The 14,210-nt window shown below is 40.0% G+C and overlaps 1 protein-coding gene across 5 annotated transcripts in view; it reads right to left on the bottom strand.

The window, feature by feature from the left end:
* trim3b (tripartite motif containing 3b) overlaps positions 1–14,210 on the bottom strand; it is a 36,957-nt gene that overhangs the window by 7,075 nt on the left and 15,672 nt on the right. For 4 of the 5 annotated variants that reach the window (XM_074672078.1, XM_074672076.1, XM_074672075.1 and 1 more), the window contains exons 2-8: positions 7,205–7,380; positions 2,716–2,845; positions 1,940–2,050; positions 1,636–1,787; positions 1,204–1,384; positions 915–1,016; positions 645–743 (exon numbers count right to left, since the gene is read on the bottom strand). In XM_074672078.1, coding sequence (XP_074528179.1) covers positions 645–743; positions 915–1,016; positions 1,204–1,384; positions 1,636–1,787; positions 1,940–2,050; positions 2,716–2,845; positions 7,205–7,350 — 921 coding nt within the window. In that variant the 5' untranslated portion in view covers positions 7,351–7,380. Of the gene's footprint in view, positions 1–644; positions 744–914; positions 1,017–1,203; positions 1,385–1,635; positions 1,788–1,939; positions 2,051–2,715; positions 2,846–7,204; positions 7,381–12,496; positions 12,650–14,210 lie in introns of those variants that run through there. The other variant, XM_074672077.1, reaches the window with a different exon arrangement.

The raw sequence follows: 14,210 nt of genomic DNA, 5'->3' as shown, positions 1-14,210 counted from the left end.
CACAATATCGGTATCGGCTGATAAAAGCTTAAAAACACGTTTATCGGTATCCACAGATATGAAAATTTCTGCAGATAAGCACAGCCAATAAGGTGCTATTCAGTTAGGATTATTATTATTTTCCATCCGAAAAATAAGCTCCTTAAATAAAATGTAGCACTTCATTTATTTGCACTGCAGAGCTCTGTGTCTGTCACCAGGTTGTTACAGTAGCTCTAAAATAATCAAATGCAACTTGGTTATGTTTAAAAATGCATTGTACATTTAAAGTTCATGTGATCCAAAGAAATTATTTTTCTGTATTTCAATACTGAATGTCATGAGGTTGAAAAAATAATACATTTCTTATTTATGGTAAAATCAAATGTTTTTTGTCTTGTTTTATGTGTGTTTCTTAAACAAATAAGACTGTCACAATTAGAGTAACATATAAATTCCAGTACAGGATAGACTTAGCTTTCTTTACAGTGAAAAAAACAAACAAACTTGTGATTATCAGTATCGGTATCGGTATCGGCCAAAAGGGGTTTCGATACATCAGCATATCGGATATCGGCAAAAATCCAATATCGTGCATCCCTAAAAAGAACCAACGTCTTTGCATGTGTGAGAATAATACAATCTGAATAAACAGCCGTGGTTACCTGACAGTCCAGGTGTGCATTCTGATGTGGTCTCTCTGGAAAGTCATGTCTTGCCAGAGCTGTTACCCGCTCACTCATCTGCTTCTGAACCAGCAGCACCTGCACCCACAAACCACGTTACAATTTCAGTCTTTGTCTCATCTTTTCACAAAACATTCAGTTATTCTTTGCAAACCAGCTACACTACTTTCACACATGTACTAGCTGTTTTCACATGTGATGTAACCTGTTTGTTGGCTTTTAAGTTCCAGTTACAACCTGCCAGCCCACCTCTGTAGCGCTCCCATGGCTGAGAGCCTGTTCTGTAAAGCTGCAGCTGCTCTGGATGTGATCTTTTCCCTGCAGGAGTGATGAGAGCTGGGCCTGCAGGACCTGTGCTCAGGTACAGCGACAGCACCAGAACAGGAAATGGGATAAAGGATAAGTAGAAAAGTCAAAATCTTACAGCTTGCTGACTTAAGTGTGTAAAGAAAACTTCGAGACACATGACAGGACATGTTTAACTACATCTGCCATAAACATGTAAACACGTGTCTACAACATGTGTAGCATAGCTAACCTTCTGCTTGGCGCTGCAGATGTTCTCTAGATCTGTAATGAGCGCTGTCTTCCGCTGATGTAGTGCTCGCTCTAGCTCTTCAAATGTACAGGTGATCTCTGCTACTGCCTCTGCCTTCCTTTCATTCAGCTGGCGAGAGATCTCACTCACCAGGTCTATAGCTGCTGTTAGCTGAGGGAGCCTGGATCATAGAAAAGAGCAAAAATGTTCAAACAGATGAGTGAGATGGAACCTTTAAAAAGAGCTATGATGTAATATTGAATCCTAATTAAAAATGTATCAATGTGAAAAGAATTAGCCTGAAGCTATGAACTGTTTAAAGAGTATGGCGTGGAGAAGGTCATCTTTAAAAGCAGGTGCAAAATCTGAACCAAATGCTTTATCTCTCAATCATCTCAGGTGAAGGAAATCTTCTGAAATATAAGTCCAGACCTGCTGTGAATGGCATCCAGCTGTGTCTTCAGCGCAGCCTTGTGCTGCTCTACGACGTCCCGCAGAGGAACAGTCACATGCTCCCGGTGCTCACCCTCTGTGCAGTCCAAACACATGGCTGTCTCACACGACTCGCAGTAGAACTCCATCACCTGCAGAGGGAGACAGACTGGGTGAAAAACGAAGGTTCAGTCTTGCATGAGTTTTGCAGGAAAGAGAGAACGAGTTCTTATACATTTTTAATTAAAACAAGAGAGATTAAAAAACTCTCATGAGGTAATTACGGGGTTGAGAGATCACTTACTTTTCCGTCATGGTTTGGGCAGCAGAGGGGTTTCCCTGCAACTGCAGCACTGACTGACTCCAGGACACTGCAGGCCTCGGGCCGTGAGCACTCTGGGTCTCTTTGAAGGACCTGGTGAAACACATCATTTTGGTTTCTGAACACCATACTTGCAAGATAATCTTTTCTTTACTTTATATGTTTTAATTCGCTGTTGCCTTTTAGTGGATATTGGCAAAGTGAAGGACACAGGAAACAAAGAAAGAACAAACTGGAGGAACAACATGGAAGAAATGTTCCCTTTTAAAATCAAGTAGACACTGTGATTTGTCAACAGTGTATGTTTCCTGACCTGTACACCCTGTTTCTTTCCCTTGTCTTTATTTCATTTCAGTCATCAGTTGACCTCACTCCATAAAATCACATTTTTTACCTACCATTCAATAAAAAACCCTATATCATACTAACCTTTATAGCCATCCCTAAACACCCAATAACAACTCACTGTAAGTATGTAAGTCTTATAAACTTTAATTTTATACCAACCCTGAAAGGAGCCTCTTTTAGGACTGTCCAGAATGACATCAGTCCACAAAAATGTCCTCCCTTTGTTTAACACCCAGAGTGCTTCTTGTGAAAACATCAGCACAGATATGGATACGAATGCCTCACCTCATTTCTTCTCTGTATTTGTTAATAAAAAAATCTCTGTTTGGCCTTAGCAAATTTCTCATTCATGTTGGGCTTGCACATTTGTGGTGGACATGAAGTAATACAAGACATTTCATCAGTCAAACCTCCATTAGATTAGTGATGAAGAAGTTGTTCTGTAAAGCACAGACGCCCTTCTCCGGCAGGATGGACGTTTGCCGACACACTGGGCACGACAGCGTCAGAGACTCTGGGGGAATGTAGTTCTGGAGGCAACTGGAAGAGAGTGGATATGTAAAGAAGACAAGAATTAGAGTACAAATCTAACCATGAAATTCTTCGACAGTATTCCACTTAAAAATATCAGTCGTTTTCAATTTAACAACGCTGCAGAGACAGAAGAAGAGGAGAGCAGAAGAGGAGCGAGAGAAAGCTGACACCTTATCACTGTAATTGAGCGACTCTGCCTAAACAGTGCTGCTGTCACAACAAATACAGCAAATGCGTGAACCACAGTCAATACAATAGAACAACAGCCTCAGGAGAAAACACACACTTCCACTTTAAATAAGTGAATCTAGAGAAACCAATTAACTCAAGAGAAACTCAAAGAGACAAACTTTAGCAGGATGTTATGGAGGTAATCTCTTTAACATGAAACACCTTGAGGCCAAAACTAAACCCACAGTCAGCAGAGTTCAGCTGAGTTATGCTGATTATAGCGCACTCTTTGGCCTGCAGCCCAGCATGTGATGAACAGCTCTTTCCTTTAGCCTGTTAGCTTTAAATTGGTTGTTAATGTTGCAAGAAACCTGAGGTCAGTGTTGTGAATAAGCCTCGGTTGATGTATAATAGGAAGCCTGGCAGCGGACTGCTAACAGCATTCAGTTTAATTTGAGATACACAGGGGCCTGTACAAACCAAGCCTCGGTAAACTGCAGTCGTGAGCTTTCAAGAACAACAGAGGGCTTTAGAAAAACAACTCCTCTCTCAACACAACCGCAACACTGGAGACCACTAAATCACTGCTGCTGTGTCAGACACTCAACCAGCTGGGAAACACCAATTCAAAGGTTGAAAGGTGTTGAATATGGGACAAATGTTCAAGAAACTTCTTTTTTTTTTTTTTCGAAAGCAGCAAAAAGATGCATTGCCAGTTAGAATGAAATAAAAAAACACATGGAATTCAAAAACAAGATTGACTGAAGCTGTTGATAACTCAATGTCTAAAAAACTTCTAAACTGTTTTAAAAAAACTACTTCTGCAGTTTGAGCTTTATAATCAGGTTGGGGAGCTATAAATCTGTTTAAATCATGTACTGCCTGGCTGCCAATCACTAATCGAGACAACTTTAGAAGGACTCACATGCCATGTTTTAACATATTTTACTTTGTGAATTCAAAAGCTAAAGAAGCATTCATCAAATTACTAGCTTGCTTAAATGTTTGCAATGTTGTTTTATGGCGTAATACTTCAAAAGAAAAATGTTAGCTGCAGACTGGTGAATGCTAATATAATCTGGTAGAACACTTGCAGTGTTAGCAAGGAAACAGCATGGTGTGAAACAGTGAAAAGTTTCCTTTGCTAGGACTTAATTCATGCAAACATTAGCTTTGGTCTCACAGTAGCTAACACGATGCTAGTGAGACCGTTTAAAAATCAAAATAGGGTTTCTATTACTTAAGAATTTCACTATCCACTGGCTTTTCATTTGCTGGTCAATTACTAAGCTTTGGTATACTTTTTTGAAAACTTCCCATTTTCTCTGGCACTTAGCTGTTGTAACACTGAAAACAGCATTATAAATATCAGGGTATATGGTGAAACCCTGAGGTTAAATTCAATATCTTTTTAAGACTTTTTTAAAAACCTTTCAAAAAGTCTGAAGACCTTATCGAAACTTAAAGCTGTTGTTAGCAACCAATCTTTGACAATTGTAATTGCATTTAACATAAATTAGGTATGCTGAAAAGGAATAAAGCTTGAAAGAATAAATGAAACTTAAGGCAGGTTAATTGACATTCCCATTACCATAACAAGTAACAGCTGTTATTTAAGGCCAACTTGCAGAAAAAAAAACAAAAAATTATTTCATCATTATCTAAATTTAGGACATGCACCTGAGATTGTGTTATTTGCTTTCTATCAGCGCTACATAGGGACAGCTACTAAACTACTATACGAACAGAGTTTGTTGTCACATTAGCCTACAGATATGTTGGGCTTCTAGAGATACATAAAGCCCACGCCTCAAAGAATTACAACTTTGCTTGTTGTCATGTTTCAAACAACAGCGCTACGAAACTGTATTGATAAATACCTAATCTTGTCACATTGTGTACAGTAAAAAGTTGATTTGAACTAACAAAATTTGTGATTGAGTGTGACGAGCAGAATGATTGTCCAAACATCAGGTGCGGTTATTTTTGAAGGTTCAGCCCCTGAAAACATTTCGAACCAGATGGACTATTTCCATGGTGGATAGATTGACCTGTCTGTCTGGCGTGTCAGGTTAATTTCTAACAGTTGCAAGAGGAAAACAAATATTCATGGATACTTTTGGAGTCAAAGCTTGAAGACCAACAAAATTGAATACCTCATAACATCATGATTAAGACATTTTAATACTTTTCAAGGGCCTTAACTTTCCCGCAATTGATTTAATAACTTTAAATGCTTTTTAAGACCCCATGGATACCCTGAATATACACTGTATATCTAAAATAATATCTTGAAATACTGCTACATTCATATCCAAAGTGAAGTCCTGCAGTTATGAGCACAAGAAGCCACATTCTTTTATTGATCTTCCTTTACATTAAGAAGGATTCATTTATTACTACCCACACTATTCACACCCATAGAAAGGGAAAAAACATATGATCCTGATCTCTGACATGTAAGCACGCAATAAGGATTCTATAAAGTGCATGACCAAACAATGACATTAAAGGGAAAAAGGGAGCAAAATTAGAACACAATAGCAAGAGAGAGCCCAACATGGTTTCCAACCCTTTAAGCTCCCCCCCAAAAAACTACATCAATCCATGTGTTATTATAACATCTGTCAGGCAACATCATGTACAGCTCCAGACAAAAATCTGTTCACCTCAGCAGGGCTCTAGATCACATGCCATCCAGTTAAACCAAGGGATTAAACTTGTCCTCCGGTGGGCAAATGCCCCTCACGCTGCTTGGAAAAAGGATTTACCCTGCACTCTGTGTGGCTATTCAAAACCACTCCATAAATATTTGTCTGATCATAGGTTTTGTTGTAATCCAGTACAAACCAGAATTCCAGTTATCATCGGTACCACATAACTAACCTCCCTATCCAATTTGAACTCTCCCACCCTGACCAACTACAGGCTCTTCATGATCCTCCTTAGCTTCTCACTGCACAGTAAACAAAGTCCAGCCTGAGGGGTGTGATCTTTCTGAGGAACTGTAGATTGAGACATTGTAGCTGTGAGCCTTTCTCAGACTCTTTGATGACTCCGGTGCTGAGGAATGCATTTACCTTAGCAGTGATGATGGGGAGACATGCTGAAAGTTGTTAAACTGGGGTTAGGGGTAAGGAAAAAGATGAGGTTCTTCACACAAATGAGACAAGAATTCCTCAGTAACATCAACAAAAAAGAGAAATACCACTCTCTCAATTATTTCCATGGCTACCAAAGCTGCTATTTACAGTACAAGCAAATATAAGCAGATGAAATATGAATAGCTTAAGGAAAGGCTGTTCCAATAGCAAGTGAGACTAAAGGATAACTTTGTGATTATCATAGCCACACATAATACCGTGTCATTTAATGACTACAGGTAGTTCCTGAACTTACAGTAGTGTTAGGAAAGCCTTTAAGGCAGGGATGTCCAACTCGTGCCATGGAGGGCCAAGAGGCTGCAGGTTTTCCTTCCAACCAAGAACTCCACCAGCTGATTCCACTGATTACCTCACCTTCAAGCAGAGAGCAGGGGCTAATCAGTGGAATCAGCTGGTGGAGTTCTTGGTTGGAAAGAAAACCTGCAGCCTCTTGGCCCTCCATGGCACGAGTTGGACATCCCTGCTTTAAGGAATAAGCCCTCTACTTGTATCCCCTGTTTTACTTGATTTTGTGCAAAATAAATCATAATTAGTTTTTGCTGTTACGTCCTGGGGATAGCAAAGTTGAAACACTTTTAACTATAAGTTGTTTGTCTTTTTGGCTTCAAGAGAGACATTTTGAAGCAAGGCATTAGTGTAAAGTCAGTTAACATGAGGGCTATGCTGGTGTCTGCTCCAGGGTCCATCACTATTTTTTAATCTAACATTCCCGCTTTCTTTCATCATAATGAAGGTAAAATGATCAAAACATTCTGTCTTTCCCTGTATACCCCAACATAGTTTACTGATGCCGGCATGAAGGGGTTAATACTGTAGCAGCTTATGGTCCAGGTTCTCACATTATCTGCTTAGGAAAATGTATGTTATCTTTATAATGTCGGGCATACTGCTGACACACCAGTATGTATTGTGAGCAGCCTTTTGAGGGACAAAGAGAAATCATCAGCTTGTGGGTTACTGGTTGAAAAGGCCATGCTTTAAAAGTAAAAGAACATTATTTTCATGTCTTTTAAGGAAGCAAATGTTATACCTTTCACAGAACGTGTGCAGACAAGGAAGGACCTTGGGATTGCGGTAGTGATCCAAACAGATGCTGCAGACCAGAAACTGTTTGTCTATCTGCCGCACCACAGGGCTGGTGCTCCCTGCTTCCCGCTTTGCCATGGCAGAGGACATTTAGAGCCACGCACGGCAACAGCAGTTATCCTGCAGAGAGACAAAGATAAATGCATGAGTTAGGCCTTTACTTTGTAAAGTGAGACTTTATGGTAAGCTTTATTTCAGGGCTGCTAATGATTACCAAACCGAGCACATGAGGCACCAGGAACCCAAGTGAACAAAGCTGTTTAATTCCTTGATTAATAAAAAAAAAACATGCCCATTGTTACTGTGTTATTTCTGGATTAACACCAGGCAAAATCCACCTGAAAGAGAACTGCGTGCAAGCAGCATTGCAGCAGTCCTGATTGTGCAGGCAGCAGCAGATATACACCAACCAGTGAGGTAATGTGCTCTGTTTTTGATTAGCCTCTCAGCTGACACAAAAGGAGAAAAATTGAAAATACAAAAGATCTTGTAAGATGTAAATGCAATGAAAAGTGCAGTTTGTTTGAAGAGGAAAGAAAGTTATTTGGTACAAATCAATACTAATGCATGTAAACAAGCTTTCCAGGCCTAAGCGGTACAATGAAATAAACTTGAAACACTGATGTTTTGAACCTGATTGCAAACGTATTACTGTGACTGGAAAGTGCTACAAATGTTTGTTTTTCCTCCTGTTTGTCTTTTCCAAGTCACTAGTGAGGTGTTGTGAAACAATGTTTTGGTGAATACTGTAAATTACCATGGTTGTACTGTTATACAGTGAAATTGACTTATTGGTAACATCAGTCATGACTTACAACTTCAACCACCTTATTTGCCATTTTAAAACTCATCACAGGAGCTTTAACCCTTTAACTCCAGACACATCAGTGCCAATACATTTACCCAATCACACTTTGAATGACTTTCATTCCTAAACAGTTTGAACAATCAGAAAAATTCCAATAGTTTATGAAAGCTAAGATTTTGCTCTTTCGGCCAATATGTGCTTATTATGATAATTTCACGCAAGCATTTGGGGAAGCCCACAAAAACCAACAGAGTGCAGAGCAGATGGATTAACAAAAGTCACAGAAATTATGTTTTTATGTTTATTTTAACTGTTTTTATCTCAAACAACATGCAGTGAATTGTAAATAATGCCCGGATATTGAAAGTTCCAAGTATTCCACAGAAATGGGCCCGAGCATGTACTCACAGGACGTTTTTGACCTTTTTACAGTCAAAGCAGGTGATCATAACCATCATATTTTGGTCACTTATAAGTGCATTAGTTAGGAAAGTACAAATGATGCCATATTACCTAACAACCTGACACCTCATTTCAAATCACTACACTTTAAGGAGTCACTATATCTCAACACAGTCTGTTGACAAAAATGTCCATTTCCATCTTACGTTGGTCTTAAAGGTCAAGACACAATAACAGTTAACAAGCACAAATGTAAGCGCAGCCTGATTTAGTGGGAAGCCAGACAAGTGGGACAATGTATCAAGAATGGGCGGTCATGCTTATCGTAATCTCAACTGGGTAAACTAAGTGGTGGGGTATTATTAACACATCAAAAGGAAGAGATACACCGAGTTAGGTCATTCTTTACAGAAACACAGCTGGAAGATATGGATGAATTCTGCCTAGCAACACACATCAGTACCTCTATTTGGCCCATTTCTCTGTTCAGCTGTGCAAGTCCAATCATATATGATTACAGTGGTATGCTCAAGAGAGTGAACTACCATGTTATTAATGTGTCAACTGAGTATAGAGATCAGATGTAAACCACTGAAGGGCAGCCATTGCATCACATTCATAACAATGACTTTTGTGATAAAAGTCATAAAAAGCAGGGATTATATCTGTTTGAAACCCCTTTCCCCTGATTTGACCTATGGTTTAATCTTTGCATCTTTGATGAACCCTGTGAAGCCAATTCTTTCTCTGTGTTGCCACATGTTCTCAGTAGGTCAGCACATGCTTAATTCATGCATCAGACACACTCTCACACAGACTCCTACAAACGCAGAGATGAGCGAGAAGCAACAAACATGCCTGGTCTGAACTTGTGTATACAGTAGTTATGAACACAACACACGCAGACAGTCTCACACTCACACACACACACACACGCACTCCAATAATCATCATCCCCCACCAGACCAGACCCCCCCACCCCCGTCTGCACATCTGTCACTGCTGCATCTAATACAGCACTCAATCCCCACGTCCCATCTCTGCTCGGGCCCTATTGTGAGCTGTTGACGACCAACTGCGTGCACTCACTGGCGCGCACACACACACACACACACACACACACACACACACACACACACACACACACACACACACACACACACACACACACACACACACACACACACACACACAGGATCAAATTACAAAGTGTCCAGACTGGCACAGAACAGGTCACTTCTTAAGCGGTCTACCATGGGGACGACACGTCTTAGTTACACTCTGGTTACAAACAGGCCTCATGTCTGATGGAAATGATTACCAGTAAGTAGCCTTTGTTTGTCTGAATCTAAAATCATTGTTTTTTTAATAATCCTGCATGTGAAACTGGCCTTTCCAGAGTTTCCTGTTGACTCTGATTTCTCTCAATAGAATGGGGGATCAACCACAGTATGCACTGTTTTGTTTACTTCACTACAGTTGTCACACTTCCCTGTCATTACTGTTCAGTACTGGAACACACTGATACAAATATCATCTGTAATGACGTCTGTCTATATTTAGAAACATGTTTTGTGAGGGAAGCAGAGACAGTGAAACTAAAATAAGAGCAGGGACCTCAGGACTGCTGGGGAGTGAAGTGGCTCATGTCCATTTTTTTACAGTCACTGAGTGGAGCACTGTTCAGAGAAAAATGTATGGTCCAAAAACCCCCAAAAAGTTTTTCTTGAAACATTACAAAACATCAAAATGCCCGAAAAGTATTCCTATTTAATATCTTATTTTATTCTTGAGGTGGAATTTATATATAAACCTAAGATATTCAATACTAACGCAGAGCAATTCATGGCAAATACACACTCTTACACACATCAGCAAAGTAAACAGTCAGTAAAGTTCAAGGCATGTCAATAAAATATGTAGTTACACAATTAAGTCACTTACATTCAATTTTTCAGCATCAGCTTCAGCAGTCTATGACTGTTTAATTCAGTTTTGCTGAAGTGTGAAAGCTCCTTCATGCTCAAGCTTATAGACTCCATAAACTAAATATGATATGTGAGCTCTTAAAAAGTGAAGCCAGCAGCTAACAGGTGAGACGAAGATCAAACATGTGAAATACATTTTTTCTTAAACACAGTCCCTGTTGTTAAAGTTAGTTCTTATCATGCTGATTTATGTCCTAAAGTCCATTCTTCCTGAGGATGTCATTTTTAATTCTTTCGACACTTGAAAAAGGGTATAAGGCCTTAATTGCCTGCACAGTTCTTTTGACAAATCTTGAAGCCCTGTGTGCTGTGTGTTGAAAAGGAATGGCAAATGATAACTTAGGTGTGACTGATATTAGAGTGTCTGCCTCTCACTGGCACATAGACCTGTTGTAATGTACCAACTTCAGTGGTTGTTGTTGTATTGAGAAGTTAAATGTAGGGGCGCTATGAAGCAACTCATTTCTGAAACACTTAACAGAAAATTTGAATTCTCACAAACCAACTAGTGTAAAGGAGAGAAACTTGTGTTTGTCTTTTTTTTTTACACTGCCAAACACAGAATCCCAGAGTCTTCTGGTATGAGAATTGGTTTCCCAAGTATGGCTAATGTTAGCAGAGCTAGCACCAGCAGGCTTCTTTCCTCTTTGCGAGTTAATTACCACATGGCAACACATTACTCAAGTTGAAGAATTTCATGCCTTGGACACAGCCTTCATACAACTTTGTTTTCAAGATTAATTTACTGTCAAAGTGCAGAGCAGTACAAGATGGCCTCTGTAATCTGTGCTTGTTTACATCCAGGTTGTGGAGCATTAGCATTATAGTAGTAGACATCTACAAGAAAGGGGGACAATTTCCAGCTGTTTTGTAAGACAAATTTATACCTTCGTTAAATGTGTTTTAGTTGGCAGTTAACTGTAAGCAATATGACCCATTAGGGGGACATTTTGGCCTCACTTTTGTAAAGTGCAAGGAGGCATATTTTTCATTTTATGAGACAGCCAATTCTCATGTGTCAAAATTAAGAACAAAGGAACAAAAACTGCATAAATGGTGCAAACAATATATTACACTCATGCATGCAAGCTCATGAGTGGGTGGGCATGTCAGCGAGTACCTTTTTCATGCATTAAACTGACTGTATATGACCTTCTTGCAGCTTTATCATGTCCACTTAAACTTGTCTTGATGCTTGAAAAATAAGCCAAAACACTGAACCAAAGAGTATAAATGAAGCACTGAGAAAAGTTTTAGGACTAAGTGAAGACAGATAGATGTAGAAATCAGCCTCTGCAGTGGAAAGCATCAGGATGGGATGAAGCCAAGCCTGGGCAAGACTGCAGGAAGCCCCTGACGATGAAGTATGAGGGGAGACATCCTGCAGGGAGCTGCCAGCTAATACCATCAAAATGAAATGTGCTATAATTCCTCTGGCCTCTCATATACGCAGTCATAAAAGCTGTAATGGTGCTGTTGACCTTAGCCAGGCTAAGCGTGCAAAATCTCTGGATTAAACGTCCTGAATGTGCATCTAATTGTTAGAATGTGTGTGTGTGTTTGTGTTTGTGTGTGTTTAAGTCATGTGTGCAGCGTGTTTGTGTGTGACAACAAGCTCACAGGCATGGAATTTAACACACAATGCTTCTATTCAAAGCTGGCTTTGCGGAATACAAAAGTAACAGTTTTCTTTGTCTAGTTCAGGAATGAAACCTCTGTTTCATGTGCTGCTTGTGTTTTTATCCTCAAAAAAACACATAAAGCAGGAAAAAATGTGTGCAGGCAGGACAGGAAATTGAATGCCTCCTTTAAAGTTCAGCAAGAGGACAGAGGCAGGAACGTGAAGACAGTTTTTTCTGGGAATACTTCAGAAGTAACAGCCTTCATGCACCTGTACAGCAGCAATTATTGTGTTCTGACAGATTGGACAAATACAAACTTCTCTCTGGTAACAGCTGAGCTCATACTGTACAGTCTTAAACACACAAAAGCTTGTATATGAGGACTAACACACAGAGTTGACAGAAAGTCCACCTACTGTCAGAATTGAGGAGTAGATCGGTCTCGAAGGCTCCATGGCTGCTCTGTTTAACATTTAAAAAATCAGCACACGCCCTGACTCACTCACACTCACACACGCCCACTTTGCTTCCCCCTCTTTACGCCCTTGCCCACTCTTCCTCTTCCCCTTTCCTTCTCACTCCCTTTCTTTTACCCTTTCCTGTGAAACACGCACACTGAAAAAAGGCTGAGCGTGGATGACAAAAGGGGGAGGGGCTTACAAATCTGAAGTCCTGCCTACTGTCAGTGCTGTTTACAAGCATGGCCCTCCTACTGCCATGCTCTGATTGGCTGGGTAACTTAAACTAGCAGAGATTGCATCATAGGGCAAAAATTTGTGCTGGACAGAGAGAGTAAAGCAAGAGGAAAAAGAACAAGTTAGGAAAAAGAAGGGAAAAACGAGGAAGAACACAAAAATGAGAGAAACAAACAACAGAGGGAGAAAAAGACTGAACAGAAGAAAAGGAGATAAAGTCAAAGAAGGACCAGCATGAAAGGAGGAGACTTTGTGGAAGGAAGAAGAAGAAGAAGAAGAGGAGAAGGAGAGGAAAAAGAAGAAGAGAGACAAGAAGAAAGAAAAAGAGGAGGAAAAGTCAAACTATCTATTTACCTCAGATCCGGTAACATGTTGCGTTTGAGGCTTTAATCTGCTGTTAAATTATGACTGTAAATGTTTAGCTCCCTGCAACGATCAGCCGACAGAGGAAGAGCTTTAAAACATTCACATCATCCGGCCTCTAGTTACAGTTATGAAGAGTTACGTCATAATTTAGGCTGCCAAATACACACACGGAGTCTAACACACACACACACACACACACACACACACACACACACACACACACACACACACACACACACACACAGGGAAGCCAAACAAAACATAGTTACATAACTTGTGATTCCTCATTTAAAGATGGTTAAAATTAGACTTTCCTCTAAATTGAGTATTGCAGTCTCAAAGCACACTCATGTAAGGACTTAGAAAGACCCTTAATGCTAAAATATGGGATATCATCAGTCTAATGTCTTGTCACAAACTGATGCAAAACCCAATCCCCTCAACTGCAGAGTTTAATCCCGAGCCAGAGGTGACGACTCTCTGATGAAATCATCAATCTACACTTAATCTGAGCAGATTGAACCCCAGCTTCCGGCTCGATATCCTCCCTACCCACGCACACGTTTTTCCCAAATCATATCATCCTAAACTCACAGGCCAGACTGCTGTGGTGGGCGTAACAGGAGGTAAAAGATAAGAGGATGGAAAAATCACTCAAATAATGACATATCAACAGATGCAAAAACTCAAAAAGTCACGCCTGACTGTGTTTCCACGATGCTCCACAAACTGAAGAAAAACATTAGATTGGATGTCTTGTTTCAGGCTACAAAGTAAGAAATAAGAGGGGATGTTATATGACATGATTTATACACCAGTACAATTCACCAGCATGGGAAGCCCTTTAAAACCCGCTGTTGTCTGCCCTGCAGAGAGCCCCCCACAGCATTATTGGTTAACTGCTGCACTTTCTGCTGAAACAACAGTTTTATTAGAATATACGAGTTGAACACTTATTAAACCAGAGGAAGAAGATGAAGCACCACCGGCATCAGCAATGAGTCTCCTGAACAAGTTCAGACAATTAAAGAGGAGTACTGTATCTAAAAAAAAACTGACACAGAAATTA

The sequence above is a fragment of the Halichoeres trimaculatus genome, unplaced genomic scaffold, assembly GCF_033239565.1.
Source record: "Halichoeres trimaculatus isolate MK-OKI-2021-1 unplaced genomic scaffold, fHalTri1.1 fHalTri1_scaffold_6, whole genome shotgun sequence".
Lineage (NCBI taxonomy): Eukaryota > Metazoa > Chordata > Actinopteri > Labriformes > Labridae > Halichoeres > Halichoeres trimaculatus.
The sequence above is the reverse complement of the archived record's forward strand: the minus strand, read 5'-3'. Positions and strand labels throughout refer to the sequence as shown.